This window comes from Protopterus annectens, chromosome 1.part0 (assembly GCF_019279795.1).
Source record: "Protopterus annectens isolate FY-2018-M chromosome 1.part0, PAN1.0, whole genome shotgun sequence".
NCBI classification, from domain to species: domain Eukaryota; kingdom Metazoa; phylum Chordata; order Ceratodontiformes; family Protopteridae; genus Protopterus; species Protopterus annectens.
In genome coordinates this window covers 1,584,475,969-1,584,501,281 of record NC_056725.1, presented here as the reverse complement: position 1 = coordinate 1,584,501,281, position 25,313 = coordinate 1,584,475,969, and the positions used below count along the sequence as shown (strand labels likewise).

Genomic DNA, 25,313 nt, shown 5'->3' with positions numbered 1-25,313 from the left:
CGAACAGGAGTAGGTAGAGAGATAGACTCCAATCAACAACCACTCCATCTTGAAATCTTTCTGAGTCCCCACAGCATTTATTCTTGTGTCACTAGATACTTGTACATAGCCTGCACTAATGTTGTACCAATAATTCTTAGACTTCAAACAACTGCAGGAATACTTTTTTTGTGACCTTGTCATAACATTTTCTCCATGTCAAAGAAAACATATTTGGACTCCCTCCTCATCTCCAGCATCTCTTTCATGCTGACCATTGGGTCAGCTGTACAGCCACTTGATGGCAAAAGATAATGCAGTTGGCTATCCACTAGGAAAAGGTTACTTATCTGATGGCAGCCCTTCACTTCCTACAGCAAAGCTGATAAGCAGCTGTTTGATGTACTTAAAAGTCATTTATCCACTTTAGTAAACACTTGAACTAGTAAACATCCATGGTGTGAAGAGCTCTCTCCTCTGCTTTCTGCCATGGTGAAGAAAACAATCATGGCTGAGCTGACAGTTCATAAACCACTTTGGAAGGAAGCATATGTCGATCCCGAGGGACATCTGATTCTCATGAAAGACCAGATACTATTCTTGATAGGATTTTAAAAAATTTGTATTTCTGTAAAGGACATTCCTCATAACAGACCACAACCAAGGGCAAGTTAAGAGTTAAAAAAAAGGTCTTTCTAAATGCTGGCTATGCCAGGGATGTGGGGATATGCATCACCCCATATCAGTGAGTGCAGGAATAGCTCCCTGAAAAAAAAAAAAAAAACACCTTAATGGTGATGGACCAAATTTCACAATTTGCTGCTTAGGAGATGGAAACTGAAGTTCATTTTTGTAGTTCTAGAACGTGAAATATCTGGTCTCATGGCTATGACAGGGTGCCACTTTCTAAACCAAATATGCCGAACAGCAATAGTGGCAGAAAGGTGGTAAACTGAGCAAATACTTATGAGTTATCACCTAGCAAAGGCAAATTATAAGCTAAGCTTTTGTTAATTTCAGAGTGACAATGAGGCCTCCTTTTCTATTACAAAGAATGGAAAAGAGAGTGGAAACTGTGCCTTCACAGACGGAGGGGACCCATTTTCTCCTCAAAAGACCATCCACCAGAGCCAAAGAAACATGGCAATCCTTCCTTAAACTGGATGAGCCAGAATACAACTGAGCTAGCTGATGAGGGAGGACAGTGAAAGCCTGTGATCCTAGTCACAACATCTGCACAACCCTAGCTACAGAAAGTTACATGACAGCCCATCTAAGCAGCCAGAGATGGTAAGGTTTGAACATGGTCACCCCTAAGCATACACTGCAAGAGATTCTTGAGCTTCTTCAGTACCAGAAACACCAGGAAGGACTGCAATATGGACAGCCAAGATCCACAGTCAAAAGCCCTAAGCCTATAGTCTTTTGTCATACCTAACCAAAGCATTAAACTTCATGCCTGATGGGGGTGGAGTCACTGGTCTCTGGAACTAGCCCCTTGTATGCAAAGACCTCAAAGAAAACAGTTCTATGATGTTTAGAAATGTGTTCAGTCTAACCAGATGAGGGCTTACATGGACATCTACTCTCAGAGTAAGGGGGGTGAAGGAGCAAAGTAGAGTGCCTCCAGTTTACAAAATAGCATCCTTAAAGATTAGCTCCAAGGAGGGGATGACTAGACAGAGTAACAGTGCCTTCCCTGGAGAGGCTCTAAGAGAAGACAGGGGAGCAAAACAGGCTAGACTAATAAGCCGTAAGAAATCCTTAAACTGCCTTCTGAGCCAAGGTAAAAGGATTAAAGACAGCTTTAAAAGGAAGGAAGCTTGCCTTTCAATGACCTCACATAGACGTTCATGCACAACCTCTTGCAAGCAAGCAAGCAACAGGAATGAGCCAAGTGCTGGGTGACCAGAAGCCATGTAAAGGAGGGAAAAGGCCTGCACTGGACATGCAGCTGCTATTATACATAAAAGTCTTAAGGGACACTTCAGATCACCATCACAGAAGGATAAAAACCATGACTATGATTCCACATGGCCAAAGCTGGAATAGTAGCAGAGGGCAGGAATGGGAGATCCAGTCAGCTGCATGCCACCTGCAAGTGGAGACTTGTAGTCAACAAAATGCAAATAAGGTCAGGGAGCTAAGCTTGGCACTACCAAGCCTATATCGGAAGCCTCACTGAGCAAGTGGCTAGAAACAAGTATGTGCAATAGAAGGGCACTGCAGGTCCTTGAAGCAATGCAAGTGTCCACATCATCCACCACATGCTTTTATAAGGACCCACTAACTGGGTTAGCAGTATGTGTATACAAAGATTACATAGGAGCTAATGACTGGATTACTAGTGAGTATGCAAGAATAACACAGGAACCCATCGGGTTAGTGGTATTTATGTGTAAGGCTAACACAAAAACCACTAACTGGATTAGTAGTGTGTACACCAATCTTATACAAAAGCCATTAACTGGATTTGCAATGTGTATACGTAGCTTACAGAGAAGACATTAACTGGATTAATAGAATGTGTACAAGACCTACACAGAAATCACTAACCAGTTTAGTAGTGTATGTACAAAGCTTACACTGGAAGCACTAACTACATTAGAAGGGTGTATGTGGACAGTGCTTACTCTACTGGCCACTGGACTACTATTGTGTACACCAGTCTTATGCAAAAGCCATTAACTGGATTAGTAGTGTATTATACAAAGCTTACACAGAAATCATTAACTGAACTGCCAGTGTGTGTAAAAAACTCACACAGCAACCATTAAATGAATTAGTAGTGTGCATTCAAGGCTTACACAGGAGCCAATAACCAGACTGGCAGTGAGCATATTATACAAGACTTATGCAGGAACCATTAACTGGACTGTCAGTGTGTGTGCAAAACTTACACAGTAATCATTAAATGAATTAGTAGTGTATACACAAGGCTCACACAAGAGCCATTACCTAGACTGGCAGTGCTTGTATTATATGAACCTTACACAAGAATTAACTAACTGGATTATTACCATGTATACAAGAATTACAAAACGGCCAAGGACACCAAAGGGTACTCGACAGTGGCCCCTGATACACCCTCAGTTGTCAAAAGGAACCGAGAAAGTGTTTCCTATCCTTCAACAATCACAAGGCTGGGTGGACTGGCTAATGGCAAAGCTGGGTCATCTGCCATCCTTGAATGTTTTGGACACTGGTTACTACACTGGCAAATGGGTCAGAATCAGAACAACTGGTGGATGCCACAGTTTTTAAGAATCCCTGATGCCCTTTTTCTTTTTCTAAAAATTGAGCAAGGGATTTGGCCTGATGTTGGATGGTACATTTGCTAACACAGTGGGGGCAGTTAGGTACATCATGCTCCAGGCTCTAGCAAAACAAAGGGTATGATGGTCCCAACGTGGAACTGTTTTTCCACAATCCAGACAGGTATCAGTTCTAGTACTCATCTAACAGAAGCAAACAAGAAAATTTAATGAAAGTTTCCTCAACTGGCACTTAGCTTTGCGAATAACAAGTCTGGTTAACATCGACTGATGCAGTCTACTGAAGCTGATGCTTCAAACTCTGACAGCAAGAGACAGCAGCAAGATTCTGCTACCAACAACTCTTATACACAGACCTCCTGATGTCAGGTACAGGGCATCCCCCAGCCCAGGAGGAGGGTTTAAAGTCTGGTATTCAAGCTGATTAAGGTTACCACAGCAAGAGTAACCCACATTGTTATTACTGCAACATTGAAACATGAACACCTGGTTTAGAACTGAGAATGCATGGCTTACATAGGAAACATTAACAGGGCTAGAAGTATGTATGTACAAGGTTTACACAAAAGCTGCTAACTGAATTAGTACTGTGTTAACCAGGGATTATACAAAAAACATTGATTCGATTTTGTAGTGTTTACATAAAGCTTACATAATAGCCATAAACTGGATTAGCAGGATGCATACAAGGCTTACACATAAGGCACTAACCAGATTAACAGTGTGCATACAAGGCTTACACAGGGAACACTAACCAGATTAGTAAAAATAATAAAGGTTTTACAAAAAGTGCACATCATTATGTACATTAAATGATGGGTTAACTTCATCAGTCCCAGGCTAATTACATGTATGTGTATTTATATATAAATATACACACACACACACACACACACACACACACACACACACACACACACACACACACACACACAATCCTCACATTCACAAACAGTAATGTGCAACACTGCAATGTTTACAGTACTACTTTTTGAAGAATAATTAAGAATACCGATCTCAAAAAAGGCTATACTAGTTTTAGGTGCAACTATAAGGAATTAAACAAGTTCCACTTCCCAAAAATAAGCGCTTCAGGCATAAAGCATAACATACATAATTTATAGTTTGAAAGATCAGAATGTCTTACATTCAAGCCTGTTCAAAAAGGCAGCAGTTCAAGAAATAAGCTCTTTCCATACCTGCCGTGGCAGGGGAGAAGGCTTGCAGTAGACATTGACTGATTTTGCTGGTGATTTGTGTGTTTTACTGGAGAACAGAAATGACCTAGTGCAGGAGTTTGGGGTCCCGTAGGCCTCCCAGAAACCAAGGGATCTTGGATGTGCTTGAGTTTATTTTCAGAGCTTTTTTTTCACAAGATTTTGATCCATGCAGATCCATGTATATTGATGTGCTGCTATCCCTGTGGCATAACCATCTCAGTCATTATGGCTAAATCTTATCCATAAAACTCTGCTTAGCATTTGCCAGCCATTTTTTGACATTAACTGCTTCCTTAACTAAAAGCTGTAGCATATTCTTGCATCTGTAAATATGTGTGTGTGTGTGTGTGTGTGTGTGTATGTGTGTGTGTGTGTGTGTGTGTGTGTGTGTGTGTGTGTGTGTGTGTGTGTGTGTATATATATATATATATATATATATATATATAAATTTGTTTTTTTTAGGATATTCTTGTATGAGTAAACTCACTTTGATCATTTCTTATGTGATCCTATTCAAACGGGCTGTGCCTGGAAATGGTCCATTGAGATCAGTGCACTACCCCAATAAACAAATATAAATAAATAATAATATGCTGTAGCATAATTTCTGGGCATCTGATGGACTGATCAGTTGTTTCCTTTCACCCTACATCTTTAAGATTGACTGTTTCCAAGCAAACTATTTCTACTTGGATTTCAAAGGCTATTTCTTTTTGTCAACTTTTCATGGCGAGAGCTTTCCTTCTTCTGTAAAGGCTCATTCCACTAGAGCTCTGGCTTCTTCTAGTGCTTTTTTCAAGGTCTTGAACACTAATTCTATTCTTGAACCAGAGCTAGAGCTTGGCTTTGCTAATGCCATTCTTCATGGCTTCTTAGAGGGCTCTGTTGCTTCCTCCTCCCACGTTTCTTCTTGAGCTTCGGCACTCTCCCATTTGTAATGAATACTGCAGCGTGAATGTAAGGACATAGTACAGTTATGCAAAAATCTTATCATAATGGTAGATGTCCTTGCCTTCACTGTTGCAGTATTCAAGCTCTCCCTCCATCCCCCTAGTCCTTTTTCCTTCCTGGATGGACAGGTTCTCTTTGGTTTTCCTTGGACTGCTGTTCCTACTAGGCCAATCAGATCTGAGGATAGTACGCCTGAACGTCACCTTTATGCCCTACGCTACACAAGGAGTGTTTAGGTGACGTTCAGCATACCGGAAAGCAATGGAAGGCTTTGGTAAACTGGACGGACGATGGGCTTCATGGCAGGGAATCCCATAAGTTATGAATACTGCAGCTGTGAAGGCAAGGACATCTACCGTTATGGTAGGATTTTACTCAGCTGTACTTTCTGCAACACTGGAGGGGGGAGTGGAGCAAATGGAAAACTGAGGAGACAATTCCTTATCCCCCTACAATTCTGCTCCTGTATGGAGTATGTTGTGTTACACCTTTGTGCTCACCATGCAGAGGACAGTCTACTCTCACTGCCTTATCAGACTGCAAAGTTGGTCTCTGATGCCAGGAGATCAAAATGTTGTCGGTTTACTCTCAACACAAAGCAAACTGATTCCAACATTAACTTTGCATTGCAACATGAGAAAAAGTTGCATTCCAACATGCTTTTCCTAGATTTGACAAAAAATGCAGGATCCTTACCAAACCACCCTTGCAGCATTTTTCCTGTTTTTTTTTCCTAGTTCATTCATCCTGATAATCACAGTCACATTATTTTCTTATATGTAAATACCCCTCACCCTCTTAGTGTAAGAAATATGGACAAAGCCTAAAATAATGTGAGGAATGTCCAAAAACATGGACAGCTATTAAATATCGCTCTTATTAACTTAAAGTTGCTAGAATAACAGGAGCTGTGTTCGCATGAATTTCCTGAATGATATAATGTTGGAAATTTAAGTCCGTTATTTGGTGACTTCAATTTTTAGTGCTTTGCCAGAATACCACAAATTATACAAGGAACAGACAAAATATAACACAAAAATATGGACATTCTTCAAAAATCAGGACTGTTTAGAGGTATGCATATATATTCATTTCTAAAGTTAATAAACATTGTCCACTCATAGGACAGAAACAGGGAACATGACTAAAGAATATCTAAACCCTTCTCAGCAAGTGTGTGCTCCATCTGAAGTGAAACATGAACGGTCAAGTTTTGAATCCTATTTGTCTTGCTTGTTCTTCCACCTCAGACTAACTACTAAGGGGTACTATTTGCAGTGATGGTACTCCACTGGTATGTTGTTTCCCATTTTCTGTTGTTTGCAAAACGGCAAAGCATACATGGATCAGAGCAAAGGTATTTACCTGCAAGACTCTTATGATGAATACTTATCAATGAACAGATGCACATACCCAATGAGAAGCCCCCCCCCCCAATACCTTTTAAATAAGATGAACACAACCAGTTCAGAAGTAAATTTAAAACTGGAGGATTTCTTAATGAATAAAGTACTTACACGCTGAGGTGTGTGTATAGGCGATAGTGAATCCAGGTCTGTCATGGGAAATTCCAGGCCTTTTCTTCGCAGGTCTTCATAGACAGCCACCACACCAGTTAGATCTGGGGAACTTCGGAATGCATCAGCCCAAGCCTAGAAAAGTTACATTATTAGGCACTTTAAACACACAATTTGTCACAGAAAAAAAAGTAATTTAGCCTGTTCCTTAAACACACCATTCCTGGCATCTGATTGATTGTTTTAGTGGTGACATCCCTTTTCAGACTTACCTGTTATCATTCACTGATTTTTTCCCAAACTGCTCTTAAAAAGTACCACCTATTTACATTCACATATCACTGTTTTTAATGATTTGTTTTGCATCACAATTACAAAAAAGATACAGCACTTTGAGACTTTTTTAAACAAAAAATGAAAAGACATTTATTTTTATCCAAAAAACAGAAATGTTTGCCTTACCCTTAAAAGTGTTATTTTGTGTTGCTAAGTTCACTTCCAGTGGAGAAATGCAATTTTCCAGCAATGTTTCTGAAAAGCAGTAATGATGATGACTCTCACATGAATCTGAGTGTCCACTTGGTCATTCCCATACTAGTGACTTTCCCATGGAACTGTTGTAAGCCAAGATGCCATATATCTGAGAGCCTAGATACACTCTCTTGCAGTGACCAACTCCTACTTTTTGAATGCAAGTTTTCTATAATCTCTCTGCCTTTCTCTTGAGAAAGAAAAAAAGCTGTGTTTAACTGCGACTTCACTGTGCCCAAAAAGGGAAACACATGGTTAAATAGGAATTTTTCAGTTACTCCTAAGTCCTGAAAATTATGCAGTGCCAGATCCCATTTAAACAGCAGCTAATGAAGGGAGTGTGAACTAAGTGTCAAAATGGAGGATGTGGATGCACTCTGAAATAACAATGGAAGCATACCTCTCAACCTGGAAACATCAAAAATCTGGACAAGGCCCATGAAAAATAGGTACAAATATGTACACTGATTAGCATAAAATTTGCATACATAATTACAGAAACCCGCCCAGTCCGATGGAATTGTGGGATACCAGCTTTTAAATGCAAACTGAAGAATAGACAACCAAAATATGGCACCAGAGTCCCCCTGCAGCCATTCCAATGTCCCATTACCAGGCTATTTCACCCCAGTTACCATAAACCCTAATGTGCATACTGCTTTGCTTCTACAATGATTATTTGGAGTTTATATTTACATTTTATAGCACAATGCAGAAACAGTAATAGACATCTGCTAAACAAAGCAATACTGTCTCACAATGAAATTAGACTGACTGCCATTTCAGCTTTAGAGAAGGACTGCCATTAGCTGAACAGAGAATGCATTTGCAGGCAAAGTAAAACAGCTGTAGAGACTCTCTGCCAGTTTCTCTCACTCACACATACCTTCAATTCTCAGCATGCAACCGGACCTGTTTCAGTTTAAGCGAATTGACTGCCCATAGCATTAGCTTCAGAATTACTGCCAAACTACCGTGTTTCAGGTTTCAGCAAGCAAGCAAAGTAAAACAGGCTTAACAGAATGAATTTTAACAGAAAACAAAGTTAGCACACAGTTTTAAAAGTCACTGCATCAGTACTCAGTATTGAAAATACTGGAGCACAATGTCACATAGTCCTCATGTACAAAAACTGAAACATGGTTGGACTGAAAAAAAATTAGTGCAATATGGTTTTCTAAACAAAATATTGAAAAGTGCAGCTGGTAGAAGGCCCAAACAAGGCACATGGACAAAATGAATGGGGGGGTTCTGGAATTTAGTGTTCTTTCCACCTAAATATCACAATGATCAATACCACTCATGTCAACCAAGCGTGCATTAGCTCAGGTGTAGTTGGAACACTATAACCATTAGTTGTACAGGTCACTAACAAGTTGCACAGGTATCACAGTTACTCAGCTTCACTCACTCAAAAGGTGAAGTTCATCACATTTCAAGTCGGCATTTATCACAACTCAAAAACATTTTGGCTATTATGACACCATCCCCTGAACTACATGGTACCAAATAAGTGGACTGCTCATTTAGTGCAAAGGGTTGATATAAACGCATCCCCTTGCTATTAACACAAACTATATGTAATGTGTCCTTATTACAGACATTTCTGTAAAGAGCAATGCATTCCCTTGCTATTAACACAAACTATATGTAAATGTGTCCTTATTACAAACATTTCTGTAAATAGCAATGCATTCCCTTGCTATTAACACAAACTATATGTGATGTGTCCTTATTACAAACATTTCTGTAAATGTAGGCCACCCAGACCCTAGGCACACAAAGATGCAATATGCACAGATGGGCTAATACTGCGCCAAGCTTACATATAATCACAGAATATCAAACAGTGATCATAGTGTTGGGAGTGTGGTAACATCATCACAAACATCCACCCTGTATAACCAGGGCTTTCTCCTCATATGGCCCTATCCACACGTCCACCACTTCACACACAGGGACTTTGAGTAAAGAGAACTTTATCTCCACAATATAGCTTATTAAACTGTTTTTTCATTTAATTAGAAGTCCACGTGCACCACCAATTAAAACACAAACAAGTACATCTTGTAGCATAGCAGCATGGTAGGATCTGAAACTGCATCATTCCAAATAAATCACAGCATGGCCATATGAACAGTGAGACACAACATTTCAAACAAAGATGGCACCAACAGATGATTAAGTGCTGTGTTACAAATGCACTTCCACGTTTTTATACAATTAGTTTTGCTGTTGGGTGAGATTTTAATAGTATTACTATTTTGGCATAAACTACAATCGCAGCGCTACCACAACTACAATGTGATAAAGACTATCGCAGACTTTAACACCACGACAGTAAGTTCTACATATTTTTTTTCAATCTGCAATCACTTCCAAGATGTGCCCCAAATCCAGCATTGCACATTAACAAAACAAGATTTACAAATGACAGCTGTCAAGGATAAAGGCATAAGTTGAAATGTCGCCACATTAAAATTAAATTTAACTTGAAAGTAAAACATCACTTAAGCACAAAACATTCCATCACTATAAAGTACAACTTACACCTAAAAATACTGTTATTTTAACTACTTATTAAAGCTGCCGTTCAACACTTCTGAGGTGTAAAAATATCTCAGCACTCTTCAATAGCCGTTGAAGCCACAGAAGAATACAACTTTTTTTTTTAACAAGTAGAAAACCTGGACTTAATCACAGTGCATGCCTGAAAGTAGGTATGAGTGAAACATTTCTGAATGAATAAGAATTTCCTGAGACTGGGGGAAGCATCCTCTTCCCGCTTGAAAATGAGCCTCAATTCAAAAGTAGGAACTGCATTAGAATCATAATTTATCAAGTTTTTTGCACATGCTCTCAATTTCCAAGTTTACATACAGGATACAACTCCTTATACCACAAGGCTCAGTGGAGGCAAGACACAGCACATTGCCTGCAATTCTTCTGGTAAGTTTTTCTGTGACCAAAAAAACCTCTGAACAGTGCTACACACAAAACCTATTCTTTTTCTCCAAGGTTACGCATCTGAGGAGTTTTACACACACACACACACACACACACACACACACACACACACACACACACACACACACACACACACACACACACACACACACACACACACACTCTTCTGTCCTTACCTGCCTGAGTAGTTTGTTCGGCTTGACGGACAAACTACAAGCCCTTCTTCTGTTCATTCGCGCAATTAATCCTTCCTCCTAGTGTTGCTGCCCGGCCGCCGCCATAATTCCAGCTGTTTCAGGCGAACTGCTCAGCTTTCCTCCTAGTGTTGCTGACTTGCTGCCCGGCCGCTGCCATTAATCACGGCTCGAATTCCCGCCGTTTCAGCCAGCCGGAAATGATGGTGTGAGCTCCTTGAGCTCAATTCCGACTGGCTGGTAGCCTGGCGGAGCTGACATCATTGCGCACGTGATGACGTCAGCTCCGACGGCGCAAAAATTTAAAAAATGTAAAGAAAAATCGGACTGCTCAGCTTTCCTCCTAGTGTTGCTGACTTGCTGCCCGGCCGCCGCTATTAATCATGGCTTGAATTCCCGCCGTTTCAGCCAGCCGGAAATGATGGTGTGAGCTCCTTGAGCTCAATTCCGACTGGCTGGTAGCCTGGCGGAGCTGACGTCATTGCACACGTGATGACGTCAGCTCCGACAGCGCGAAAATTTTAAAAATGTAAAGAAAAATTGGAAATGAAGGGGTGCCACTCGGGAATCGTGGCACCCCTTCATTTGGACCCCAAAACTCGGTAAAAACCGAGTCGGAACGGTTGGGAGGTCTGAATGGAAGCAAGTACTTTATAGAAGCCCTTGGGATAGTTGTCAGTAAAAGGGGAAGATCTCTCAACTGAAAATGCTGTCATAACTTCAGCATGAGATTTCTCCTTGTGAGACAGACAAAACAGGAATGTGGAGACAGGCATTTTCCACACCCACTGATATCGTCTATGGTTCTTCCAGTACCAGTGGCAAAACTGACAGGACAGAAATCAATCTGAAATGTCATACTTTCACATATTCATGTAATGTTGTCATGTCTAGGACTTGCATAAAAGATCCATTTTTTGACATAACAAAGACACTTGAATAAAAACCTGTTTCTCACTGTAAAAGAGGAAAAGTACAGTTGTGTACACTTACCATTAATGTAGACGTTTGAGTGTATTCACTGTTGCAGTCATCACATATGGGTTATCCCTGCCAGGATAGCCCTCGGCCAGCCCGAATACCAGAGGCTTAGTATTTATGCGTCAGTTGCTGTCACTTCAGGACTGACGTCAGGTCATCAGTAGTATAAAGTAAGGCAGCCAACACCATTACATCAGTTTTTCTTGCCCTAACCTGTCAGGAGCCCCCAGGTAGGAGCCAGGTTCTGGTGGAAGAACCCCACCAGTAGAAAGTAAATATCAATATGTCCCTTGTAAGGAAAGAGAAGAAAAAAGGGGGATGGAGGGAGGAAAGCCAGGACTGCAACAGTGAATACACTCGAACATCTACATTTATGGTAAGTGTACACAGCTGTACTATGTTCTTCATATTTCACTGTTGCAGTCATCACATTTGGGTTGATTCTCAAAACTGAGGAAATGGGTGGAGGCAGTGAAGGAAATTAGGGGCTGGCTAAGATGCCCTGCAAGACTGCAGAGGCAAAACCTGCCCAGGTTTTGGAGAAGAGAAGCAGGTGGTAATCTTTGGTAAAAGTGTGAACAGATGTCCAGGTGGCAGCCTCCAGGATGTCCCTGGTGGGGACTCCTCCGAGGAAAGCTGCAGAGGTTGAGGCTGCTCTGGTAGCGTGAGTCCTGACCCCCTGGGGGGAGGCTTTCCATGTTGTTTGTAGCAGAAATGGATGCAGTGTGCTATCCATTTGGAAATTGTTTGTTTGGAGATGGCTTTGCCTATGGATGCAGTGTGCTATCCATTTGGAAATTGTTTGTTTGGAGATGGCTTTGCCTTCTGCCCTTGTAGCAAAGCTAACCAGCAATTGATCGGACTTTCTAAAGGATTTAGTCTTGTCTAGACAGAATCTGAGCTGTCTGAGCACATCTAGAGAGTGCAGGATGCTTCCCCCTTGTTCTGGGGATTCGGAAGAGGTGGGCGAATTAATGGATTGGTTGAGAGCCACACTGGACGCCACCTTGGGCATGAAGGATGGATTAGTCCTGAGGGATACACTGTCAGCATGGAAGATGATGAAGGGTTCTACAGCCATGAGTGCTTGCAGCTCAGAGACTCTTCTGGCTGACGTGATGGCCAGAAGGAAAGCAGTCTCCCAGGAGAGAAATTTTAGCTCTGCAGAAGAAGCTGCTTTGAAGGGGGCAGGGTGAGCTTTTCCAACACAAAGTTAAGGTGCCAAGCTGGGGTTGGTGCTCTTCTGGGTGGCCTCAAGTTGCTAGCCCCTCTTAGGAGCTGTATGATCAAGTGGTGTGAGAAAAGGGGCTACTCAGTGGGAAAATGAGCAGAGACAGCAGAGGCTTACATTTTAATAGAGGAAAAAGGGAAGCCACTGTGTAGTAGGTCAGCTAAGTAATCCAGGAAGACAGGGAGTGAGGGCTGTGCTGTATTGGCTCCCTTAGCCTGAAACCAGGTGCAGAACCTTTTCCATTTGTCAGCATAAGACTTTCTAGTGCTAGGGCATCTGGCCTCATGCATAACATCTAGAACCTGCTTACTGAGGTTGGCAGATTTGATCGGGGGTTAGGGAATAAGCCAAGCTACCAAACTGAGTGTCATCAATTGGGGATGCATGACTTCCCCTTCCCTCTGGGTCAGGAGGTTTGGAATCTGAGGAAGATGCCATAGTGGCAGTGGGGACAGGCTGTGCAGTAGGGGGTACCAGTGCTGGAGAGGCCAGTCTGGAGCTATAAGAACTGTCCTTGGTTTTTCTTCCTTTATTTTGAGCAGTACCCTGGAGATGAGAGGTAGTGGAGGAAAGGCATAGACCGACAGACTGACCCAGGGGAAGGACACGGCATCCACTTTCCAAGCCATGTAGTGAAGCTCCCTGGTGCAGAATTTGCAGAGCTGATGGTTGGTGTGGGAAGCAAAGAGGTCGACTTTTGGGGTGTCCCATTTCTGAGTTATTAGGGTGAAGGTTCTTCTGTTGAGCTGTCACTCGTGTGGGTACAGAAGATTTCTGCTTAATTGGTCTGCCAGAGAGTTGAGAGAACCTGGTAGGAATTGTGCTAACAGGTGGAGTTGCATGGCAGAGGCTGTGTGCCAAAGGGTCATGGCTAGATTGTATAGAGGGTAGGAGTGGGTCCCTCCCTGCTTGTTGATATACCACATTACAGTGGTATTGTCTGTTTTGATGAGGAGAGCCCCTGGGGAGAGAAGGGGCTTGAAAGCTATCAAGGCATGCTGGACAGCCATCATTTCTTTTTGGTTGATGTGCAGAGGGATTTGCTGTGGGCTCCACTGGCCCCGTATGCACCTGACATCAAGGTGTGCACCCCAGGCATAGTCTGACGTATCTGTGGTTAGGGTCTGGGTGGTGGGGCAGGGGTGAGAAAGGTGTTACTGTGGGAGCATGCTGTTGCCCACCAAAGAAAATCTTTTCTGGGGCAAGGAATTACAGGTCTCAAGGTCTTGAGAGTGTTGACACCAAAGGCTTTTTAGGTACCAGTAAAGTTTCCTCATATGCAGTCTGGCATATGGAATGAGTAGTATGCAAGATGCCACGAACCCCAGAGTTTGCAGGTTCTTCCTTGCAGATAGCTGGGGTCTGGGTGGCTAGCTGACAGAAGTAGGCTGTCAGGAAATTTTGCTTTTCTGGTGTAAGGAATGCCATCTGGGATGCTGTGTCCAGGTTTGCTCCCAGGAATACAATCCTTTGGGTGGGCACCTGTTTGGATTTCTTTTTGTTGACTGTGTACCCTACGGAAGTTAGTAGGGACTTTACAAAGGTCACGTGCTTGAGCAGTTTTTCCTGGCTGTCTGCCTGAATTAGGCAGTCTAAGTATGGGTAAATCTGGATATTCCTTTGTCTACAAAAGGCAATGGCTGGAGCCAGACATTTTGTGAAAACTCTGGGAGCAGTAGATAAGTCAAAGGGAAGCACAGATAACTGAAAGTGCGGAGATCCTGCCCTAGAAACGGAGATATTTCATGCATGATTCCCTGATAGGAATATGGAGGTAGGCCTCTTTTAGATCTAGGGTGGCTAGCCTAGCATCCTTGGAGAGCATGGGTAGCAGCTGCTGGAGGGTGAGTATTTTGAATTTTGGGATCACCAGGAAGGTGTTTAGAATGGATAGATTGAGGATGGGGCACCAGGTGCCCTCTTCTCTGGGTACCAGAAAAAGTCTGGAGTAGAAACCTTGGCCTTTCTGTTCTGCAGGAACGTGCTCTACTGCCCTGATAGAGAGCAGGAAAAGGACTTGCTTTTGTGTCTCTGCCCACTGGTTTGGAAGTATATCTGGGAACCCTTTTGGGGTAGGAAGTGTGTGTAAAGAAAATTTGTATCCCTGGGACACTATGTTAAGCACACACCAGTTGTTGGTAATGGTGGCCCAGGTGCTTGCGTGAAAGGAAAGCTTTCCTCTTAGGGGTAAGATCAGGTGGGCAGAGGGGGGGGGGTGAGTCATTGTGAGTTCTTACCATAGGGGGATGGCTTAGAACTCCCTGGTTTTGAGGTGGAGGTAGTCCACACTGCTTAGATCTCTGAATTCCCTGTGGCTGCTGTCTGGGGGGGGGGGTCTTGTTCCCCGGGGTCTGGGCTGGACTGGCTTAGTGGGAGCAGGAAAGGACCAGTGCTTGGTGGGACAATGCCTGCTAAACCTGGGTGGCTGGACCTGCAAAAAATCCTTAACTGTCTGCATAGATTTTGCTTTTTCTTCCATCTTTTTTAAGACCTCTTCTGTCTTAGTGCCAAATAAGTTGTCTTTGTGCAGGGGGCATCCAACAATTTAGATTGGACATGGTCTGGCAAGGGCTGTTCCTTAAGCCATGCATGCCTTCTAATGACAGATCCAGTGATTGCTGCCCTGCAAGAAGCTTCTAGGGTGTCAAAACCACAGTGCAAGGTGTGTTTAGTTACCTGACTTGCAGAATGCATTAACTCTTGTAACTCTTTTGATTCTGCACAAGCAGGAAAGGAAGACGTTTTTTGTTTCAGGAGTTCCAGGGTATGTTGCTGAAATTTTAGCATATGGAACTGACAATTTATTGCCCTGATAGCAAGAGTAGCTGAGGTGTATACTTTTTTACCCAATCTGTCTAGTGCTCGAGAATCCCTATCTGAGGGGGTAAGATTCTTAGCAGAGGTTGCTTTAATCCCTTTAGATCCTTGAGAAATTACCTCAGGGTCAGCAGTAGGATTTTTAAAAAGAGTTTTGTGTGAGTCAGGGACTCTGTAGTACCTGTTTGGTGTTCTGGGTGCAGGACGGAGGGTGTCAGGAGTCAAACTGGATTCCAGGAAAACATCCTCCACAGCATCCAGGACTGGGGGATGGCCAAGGGTCTGTGCTGTGGAAGATCTAAGAATTCCCCGAGTCTCTTTTTAGACTGAGGGTAGTCCTGACTCTGTCACTGGAAATGCTCCCTTAAGGTATGAAGGGTTCCCCCAAGGAAAAATCCTCTGGGGGAGAGGCAGAAGGGATGGAATCCTCTGCATCAGAATCCTCATAAGTAGAGAGGGATTACATGTCTTCATATTCAGATGCATCAGAGTCATCCGACTCTTGTTCATACAGAAGTACAAGGGACAGATCTCTTTTCCTTTTGGAGGGGGGTAGCTTGACTTCTCCTGATCAGCATGATAAGGTCTTCTGCCATTTTAAGCATTTGAGACTGAGGCAAGGAAGCAGGTGCCTGAGATTGGGCCGTCGGTTTCTTGGATGTGGTTCATACCTATGGCCTAAGAAACCCTGTAGTTTTCGACAGAGCAGTAGTCGTAAAAGGTGGTTTGTGTTGAGGATCTGTAGTGCGAAGGACTTCCTTGGAAGCAGGTGCCTGCTCAGCGGCTCCGGACCCATCCAACGTAGAGATGACCGCAGGATCCTTAGTCAAACAAGAGTTTTGTGGCATTCTGGACTCCGAAAGGGTCTCGGTAACGGCCTGCGAATCCAGAGAAGCGGGCATCAGTGGCTGCGAAAGTGCCTCACTGAGGACCAGAGAACTGACGACTAGCTTAAAGGAAGCATCGGTAGGTTTGGACCTGTGCGGTCTGTCTCTGTCTTTATCTTTTTTTCTGAAGATCTGCTGTCCATAAAAGAGCGCCAAAACTTTTTAAAGCTATATGTACAAGGTTCTTATCTAAAATATAAAATGTTCACAGAATAAATCCAAAAAATCCAATAACAAAATCCCTTCATAACTGCTTCCTTGCTTAATAAGCCTATATAGTTGTAATACAATAAGTTGTCACAAAATACAAATACAGTGAAACTTGCTACAAAAAAGTCCCCATGTTAAAAGTTCATCACAACTTCTCAGCTCACCTAACCAAGTAGGGTTTAATAGAGATGTGATTGTTTAATCCTGGAGGTTGTGCTGCAATTAATTTTAAGAAAGGGTAACTGCACTACCAGAGGTATAGTATATTTGGCTTTGTGTAAAGGTTGCCCTCGTTTTTATGTCAGAAAATCAGAAAGGGCACTTAAACGTATCTACGAACACACCTATAATATTAGGAAAAAGAACTTAAATAGGGCATTGTATAGGCATCTACACATGGAACCTACACATATAGGTTTTCTTTTCAGAATTCTTGAACAAGTTCATATAGACCCTAGGGGTGGGGATTGGGAGAATTGGCTAAGCTGCAGGGAGACTTATTGGCAAATAAAATTAAATGCAGCTCAACCTCCAGGATTAAGCGATCACATCTCTATTAAACCCTACTTGGTTAGGAGAGCTTAGAAGTTGTAATGAACTTTTAACATGGGGACTTTTTTGTAACAAGTTTCTCTGTGTTTGTATTTTGTGACAACTTATTGTATGACAACTATATAGGCTTATTAATTATAAATTATGGTTATGAAGGGATTTTGTTATTGGATTTTTTGGATTTATTCTGTGAACATTTCATATATTAAGATGAGAACCTTGTACATATGTACCTTGTACATATAACTTTAAAAAGTTTTGGCGCTCTTTTATGCATAAGGGTATTTAAATGGGAGGGGCATTAGGTTTTTCTTGTACTTGAAAAAGCCCTGCATTTGAGTCAGGGTGAAAGCGCTTGTGGTGATTTTTTAATAAAACAACTGTTTTACAGCCATTTCCTGTTGCTGCCTGGACCGTATTTCTTGTTTCACAACTGTACAATTGTTAACTTTTTCTGACATCAGTTAGTGCAAGAAAAAAGGATCCCCAACAGGATACTTAGCTTTAGAAGACTTCAGCTTCAAATGTCCTGAAGTGACAGCAACTGACGCAGAAATACTAAGCTTCTGGTATTCAGGCCAGCCGAGGGCTACCCTGGCAGGGATAACCCAAATGTGATGACTGTGAAACATGAAGAACATGAAGAACATCTGCAGAGGCAAACCCTGTCCTACACTTAGAGAAAAGAGGTAGGTGGTAATGCTTTGTAAAGGAATGGACAGAGGTCCAGGTGGCAGCTTCCAAGATGTCCCTGGTGGGAACTCCTCTGAGGAATGCTGTGGAAGTGGAGGCCGCCCTAGTGGAATGGGTATGAATAGACTAAGGGGGGGTGGTTTCCCATGTAGTCTGTAGCAGAAATGGATACAGTGTGATATCCATTTGGAAATGGTTTGCTTGGAAATGGACTTCCCCGCTGCCTCTGGGGTAAAGCTGACAAGAAACTGGTCTGTTTTTCTGAAGGGTTAAGTACGGTCCAGGTAGTATCTGAGTTGTCTGTGCATATCTAGTGAGTGCACAATTCTTCCCCCTTTGTTAGAGGGTTCGGAAAGAAGGTGGGTAGGTATATGGCCTGGTTGAGGGTCACATCAGATACCACCTTGGGCATAAGAGGGGTTAGTCCTCAGGGAGACGCTGTCTGCATGGAAAATGATGAAGGGCTCAATGGCCTTGAGTGCCTTAAGTTCTGAAACCCTTTTGCCTGAGGTGATAGCTAAGAGGAAAGCAGTCTTCCAGGACAGGTATCTCAATTCTGCTGAAGCAGCAGGTTCGAATGGTGGTAAGGTTGATTTTTCTAAAACATAATTGAGGTCCCAGCCTCGTGTGGGAGGTCTTCTGGAAGGTCTGATATTAGAAGCCCCTCTGAGGAATTGTTTAATCAAAGGATGTGAGAAGAAAGGCTGGTCTGAATCAACATGAGCTGAAATGGCTGAGGCATGGATTTTAATAGAAGAGAAGGAGAGGCCACTATTGAGTAACTCGACTAGGTAGTCCAGGATAAGAGGGATGGAAGGTTGTGATGTACTGCCCCCTCTGGAATGGCTCCAGGAATAGAATCTTTTCCATTTCCCTGCGTAAGATTTTCTGGTGCTGGGCCTTCTAGCCTCTGTGATAATGTCTAGGACCTGTTTCCTTAACAGGGACCCCTTGTTTGCTTTTAAACTATTAGCCATGCTGACAGTTTGAGAGTCTGCAAGTCTGGGTGCAGCACCCCCCCCCCCCACCTGGGTCAAGAGGTCTGAGATCAGGGGAAGCTGCCTGGGAGGCTGTAATGTCAGGCTGTGCAGTAAGGGGTACCGATGCTGTCTGGGCCAATCTGGAGCAATGAGGATGGCCTTTGGACTCTCCTTCCTTATCCTGATCAGTACCTTGGGAATAAGAGGTAGAGGAGGGAATGCATACACAAAGAGGGAGTTCCAGGGGAAGGTCAAGACATCCACCTTCATTGCTAGGTGGTGATACTCCCTGGTACAGAATTTGTTCAGCTGGTGGTTGAGGTGCGAAGCAAAGAGATCCACCCCTGGAGTTCCCCACTCCTGAATGACTTGCAAAAAGATTTTTCTGTGGAGCTGCCATTCGTGGGGGTCCAGTAAGTTTCTGCTTAGGTGGTCTGCCAGGGTGTTGTTGACCCATGGTAGTATTGGGCAATTGGATGTAATCCCATGGAGGTGGCTGTCAGCCAGAGGTTCATGGCTAGCCTGCACAGAGGGTAAGACTGGGTCCCTCCCTGTTTGTTGATATACCACATTACTGTTGTGTTGTCTGTTTTGATAAGAACCCCTGGCCTGAAATGGGATTTGAAGGATGTCAGAGCCTTTTGTATTGCCATCATTTCCTTCTGAATGATGTGTAAGGGGAGGTGCTGGGCATCCCAAAGACCTTGGGTGCACCTGCCTGCTAGGTGAGCACCCCAAGCAATGACTGAGGCATTGGTGGTGATGGTCTGGCTGGTAGGGTGGATGATGAAGGGAAGACCCTTGTTCTTGACTGCTGTTGTAGCCCTCGGCCAGCCCGAATACCAGAGTCAATGATTTTATGCGTTGGTTGCAGTCGCCTGTAGTCTGACGTCAAGTTGTCAATGCTATAAAGCGGCATCTGATGTCATTACATCAGTTTTTCTTGCCCTAACTCATCAGAAGCATAACAAAATAAGGTAAAGTGGTCCTGGTGGCTAAAGGCCACTGTGGGAAGCTTATGTCTCCCTAGGGAAAGAGGCTATAAGGGTGATGGAGGGAGGGAAACCAGGACTGCAAAAGTGAATACACTCGAACATCTACATTTATGGTTAAGTGTACACAACTGTACTATGTTCTTCATGTTTCACTGTTGCAGTCATCACTTGTGGGAGGATTTCCAAAACTGAGGAGACGGGTGGAAGAATAGGTTAGAGCCCTAGGCATGGGTCAGCAAGCCCTGCAGAACTTCAGAGGCAAACCCTGCCCTAGACTTAGAAAAAAGAGGTAGGTGGTAATGCTTTGTAAAGCTATGGTCAGAGGTCCAGGTGGCAGCTTCCAAGATGTCCCTGGTGGGGACTCCTCTAAGGAAGGCTGTGGAAGTACAGGCTGCCCTAGTAAAATGGGTACGAGTAGATTTGGGGGGGGTTCCCATGTAGTCTGTAGCAGAAATGGATACAGTGTGATATCTATTTGGAAATGGTTTGCTTGGAAATGGGTTTCCCCTCTGCCTCTGGGGCAAAGCTGACAAGCAGCTGGTCTGTTTTTCTGAAGGGTTTAGTACGGTCCAGATAGTGAGTTGTCTGTGCACGTCTAGTGAGTGTAGAACTCTTTTCCCCCTTGTTTTGAGAGTTGGGAAAGAAGGTGGATAGGTGTATGGCCTGGTTTAGGGTCACATCAGATACCACCTTGGGCATAAAGGAGAGGTTAGTCCTCAGGGAGACCCTGTCTGCATGGAAAATGATGAAGGGCTCAACAGCCATGAGTGCATGAAGTTCTGAAACCCTTCCGGCTGAGGTGATAGCTAGTAGGAAGACAGTCTCCCAGGAGAGGTATTTCAATTCTGTTGAAGCAACAGGTTCAAAATGAGGTAAGGTTAGTTTTTCTAAAACATAATTCAGGTCCCAGGCTGGCGTGGGAGGCCTTCTGGGAGGTCTGATATTAGAAAATCCTCTGAGGAATTGTTTAATCAAAGGATGAGAGAAGAGGGGTAGGTCTGAATCATAATGGGCTGAAATGGCTGAGGCATGCATTTTAATAGAAGAGAAGGAGAGTCGACTTTTGAGCAACTCGGCTAGCTAATCCAGGATAAGAGGGATGGAAGGATGTGAGGTACTAGCCCCTCTGGACTGGCTCCAGGAGCAGAATATTTTCCATTTCCCTGCATAACATTTTCTGGTGCTGGGCCTTCTGGCCTCTGTGATAATGTCTGGGACCTGCTTGCTTAACAGGGACTCCTTGTTAGCTTTTAAAGAATAAGCCATGCTGAAAGACTGAGAGTCTGCAAGTCTGGGTGCAGTACCCCCCCCCCTTGCTCTCGCTTTCCTTATTGTGATCAGTACCTTGGGAATAAGAGGCAGAGGAGGGAATACGTACACAAAGAAGGAATGCCAGGGGAAGGTCAAGGCATCCACCTTTCACGCTAGGCGTGATACTCCCTGGTACAGAACTTTTGCAGCTGGTGGTTGGAGTGCGAAGCAAAGAGATCCACCTCCGGAATCCCCCACTCCTGAGTGATTTGTAGAAAGATTTCCCTGTGGAGCTGCCATTCGTGGGGCTCCAGTAAGTTTCTGCTTAGGTGGTCTGCCAGGGTGTTGTTGACCCCTGGCAGGTATTGGGCAATTAGGTATAGACCCATGGAGGCAGCTGTCAGCCAGAGGTTAATAGCTAGCCTGCACAGAGGGTAAGATTGGGTCCCCCCTTTTTGTTGATATACCACATTACTGTGGTGTTGTCTGTTTTAATAAGAACCCCTGGCCTGAGATGGGGTTTGAAGGATGTCAGAGCCTTTTGTACTGCCATCACTTCTTTCTGATTGATGTATAAGGGAAGGTGCTGGGCATCCCAAATACCTGGGGAGCACCTGCCTGCTAGATGAGCTCCCCAAGCAATGTCTGAGGTGTCGGTGGTGATGGTCTGGCGGGTAGGGCACAGGATAAAGGGAAGACCCTTATTCTTGGCACAGGCCTCTGCCCACCAGAGAAACTCGGCCCTTATACATGGTATCAGAGGGAGAGAGTCTTTAGAGATTGAGAATGCTGACACCAAAGGTTCTTTAGATACAACTGAAGTTTCCTCATGTGAAGCCTGGCCAGAGGAATTAGAAGGATGCAAGATGCCATGCACCCCAGGGCTTGCAGGAACTTTTTTGCAGTGAGGTGACTTCTGGAAGCCAGCTGGGTAAAGTAGAGAGGCAGGAAGCTCTGCTTTTCTGGAGACAGGAAGGCCATTTGGGATACTGCGTCTAGCAGTGCTCCCAAGAAAATTATCTTACCGGTGGGAGTTTGCTTTGATTTCTTCTCATTGATGGTGAACCCTAGGGAAATTAGGAGGGATTTCACAAAGAGAAGGTCCTGAAGCAGCTTTTCTTTGCACTCTGCCTGAATGAGGCAGTCATCCACATAAGGCTACATCTGTATATTTTTCTGTCTGCAAAATGCTATGGCCAGGACTAAGCATTTAGGGAATACTATGGGTGCAGTAGATAAGCCAAAGGGCAGTGCAGAGAACTGAAAGTGTTGTGATCCTGCTCTGAAGCGCAGGAATTTCCTGCAGGATTCCCTTATGGGGATGTGAAGGTACACATCTTTTAGGTCTAGGGTCACTAGCCAGGCACTTTTTTGTCAGCATAGGCAACAGCTGCTGCAAAGTTAGCATTTTGAATCTGGGGACCACCAGGGAGGTGTTTAGAATGCATAGATCCAGGATGGGGTGCCAAGTGCCCTCTTTTCTGGGAACAAGAAAAAGTCTGGAAAAAAAGCCTTTGCCTGTATGATCTGAGGGGACAGGTTCTACTGCCCCGTGGGATATGAGAGTTTGTACCTGTTTCAATGCCTCTGCCCACTGATTTGGAGGTAAGTCTGGGTACCCTCTTGGAATTGGGAGTTCGCTGAAGGAGGACTTGTATCCCTAAAAATTTATCTTTAAGACCCATTGGTCCTTTGTTACAGAAAGCCAATTTTCTTTGAAGAGGGAGAGCCTTCCTCCTAGCTTTTGGTGAGTGAAGGGAGGGCAGAGGGGGGAGGGGGAGTCACTGTGAGTTTTTGCCATAGAAGGGTGGCTTAGAACTCCCTGCCTTTGGGGCAGAAGTGGTCCACTGTTTGCTTCTCTGCTGCCTCTGGGATTGGGGCCTGGGTGGTCTGTCCCTCTGGGGCTTACCTTTGCCCTGTCTGCTAGGTGCATGGAAGGACCAGTGCTTAGAGGGCAAATTCCTAATGAGCCTAGGAGGCTGAACCTGAAAGAAATGTTTTACTGTTTGCATATATTTTGGTTTGTCTTCCATATTTTTAAGCACCTCTTTATTTTTTTCCCCAAACAAGCACTCCTTATCTAGGGGTGCATCAATACGTTTAGACTTGACATGATCAGGGAGAGGCTGTTCCTTCAGCCATGCATGTCTCCTAATGACAGATCCTGACACTGCTGCCCTGCTTGAGGCTTCTATGGCTTCATATCCACAGTGTAATGAATGTTTGGCCGCTTGACAAGTAGAGTGCAGTAAATCTGCTAACTCTTTTGAATTGGCATAGTCAGGAAAGGTTGAAATATTTTGTTTTAATAGTTCTAAAGTGTGTTGTTGATATTTTAACATGTGGAACCGACAGTTGAGTGCTCTGATAGCCAAGGTTGCAGAGGTGTATACTTTTTTACCCCATCTGTCCAGAGCTCTGGAATTCTTGTCAGAAGGAATAGGATTCTTGGCAGAACTAGTCTTAGCTCCTTTAGGTCCCTGTGTAATGACCTCTAGGTCTTCATCAAAATTTCTGTATATCTGGTTGCGAGAATCCGGAACTCTGTAATACCGGTCAGGTTTACTGGGAGCAGGTGGAAGGGCGTCAGGGGCTAGGCTGGATTCACGGAAAACATCATCCACCACTTCTAAAATAGGGGGGATGGCCAGAGCTCTGTGCTGGAGCAGGTCCAGAAACTCTCTAAGTCTTTTCTTAGACTGGGGGAAGTCCTGAGATTCCCATTAGAAATGCTCCCCGAGGGTGTGAAGGGTTTCCCCAAAGGAAAGGTCCTCTGGAGGGGAGGCAGAATGGATGGATTCCTGTGCATCTGAATCCTCATAAGCAGTCAGAGGTTGCTGTTCCTCTTTAAAATCTGAATAGTCAGATTCCTCAGAATCCTGTTCTGTCAATTTCTGGAGAAGGGTGCCTTTTTCTTTTAGAAGTTGTGGCCGTACTACCCCGGATAAGGGAGATGAGATCCTCCGCCATTTTAAGCATTTGTGTTTGGGGTGGTGGAGCAGGCACAAGATGGTGGCTAGAAGCAGATTTTCTAAGAGTGGCGTGGCTTCTAAGCCTTACAGAATCCGTCGGTCTGACAAACAATAGTCAGATGAGAAGACATCATTTTTGTCTAGATTCGGTAGTGCGAAAAGCCTCCTTGGATGCCGGTGCCTGCGTCACGCCTCCAGACCCAACTGAGGCAGAGACAGTCAAAGGCTCAGAAGATGAAGATTTCTGCAGCATATCAGACTCTGAAAGGGTCTCTGTAGAGGCCTGTGTAGATACTGAATCGGGCATCAGGGGCTGTGAAAGCACCTCCCTGAATTCCGGAGAACTGACTACCTGCTTAGTGGTAGAGTCGTCGGAAGGCTTAGCCTTGTGAGGTCTGTCTCTATATTTATCTCTGCATTTTTTCAGAATGTCCACAGATTGCTGGGTGACGGACGCCATATCGGAATGCGAAGACGGAACATGAAAATAACTGTCTACAATAACAGCTCTACGGCAAATGGTTCTCACATTAAAGAGGGTACATCATGGTCTGAGCCTAAACAAGTGACATGGTAAGAATGGAAGTCTTGTTGTGGGATCTGCTTTCCACATGCGAGACAATTGTTAACTTTTTCAGACATCGGTTAGTGCAAGAAAAAAGGATCCCCAACGGGGTACTTAGCTTTAGATGTTTTCAGCTGAAATTCAAACTTTGGTAGCGACCAACCGGCACTCGTGTGAACTGCTTCTGCTACGGGCTCCACGGTAAGAAAGACTGATGTAATGACGTCGGCTGCCTTGCTTTACAGCACTGATGACCTGATGTCAGAATACAGGCCACTATAATGACTCTGCTATTTGGGGCAGCCAAGGGCTACACAGCAGGGATAACCCACAGGTGATGACTGCAACAGTGAAACACAAAGACCATCAGGATATCCCTAGAGCCAGGAAGAAGAAATGCATCCAGGAGGAGAAACACAAAGAATCCTGGGCCAGGAAGACAAAAAAAAGGGTAGAGCAAAAGGGGGAGGAGGGAGGGACTGAATACTGCAACAGTGAAGAGAAGGATATCTACTGTTATGGTAAGATTTTACACAACTGTACTA

The 25,313-nt window shown here is 44.0% G+C and overlaps 1 protein-coding gene across 4 annotated transcripts in view; it reads right to left on the bottom strand.

The window, feature by feature from the left end:
* TOM1 (target of myb1 membrane trafficking protein) overlaps nt 1–25,313 on the bottom strand; it is a 1,917,838-nt gene that overhangs the window by 878,637 nt on the left and 1,013,888 nt on the right. For all 4 annotated transcript variants that reach the window (XM_044068060.1, XM_044068069.1, XM_044068077.1 and 1 more), the window contains exon 5: nt 6,943–7,077. In XM_044068060.1, the coding sequence (XP_043923995.1) occupies nt 6,943–7,077 (135 nt within the window). The remainder of the gene's footprint in view (nt 1–6,942; nt 7,078–25,313) is intronic.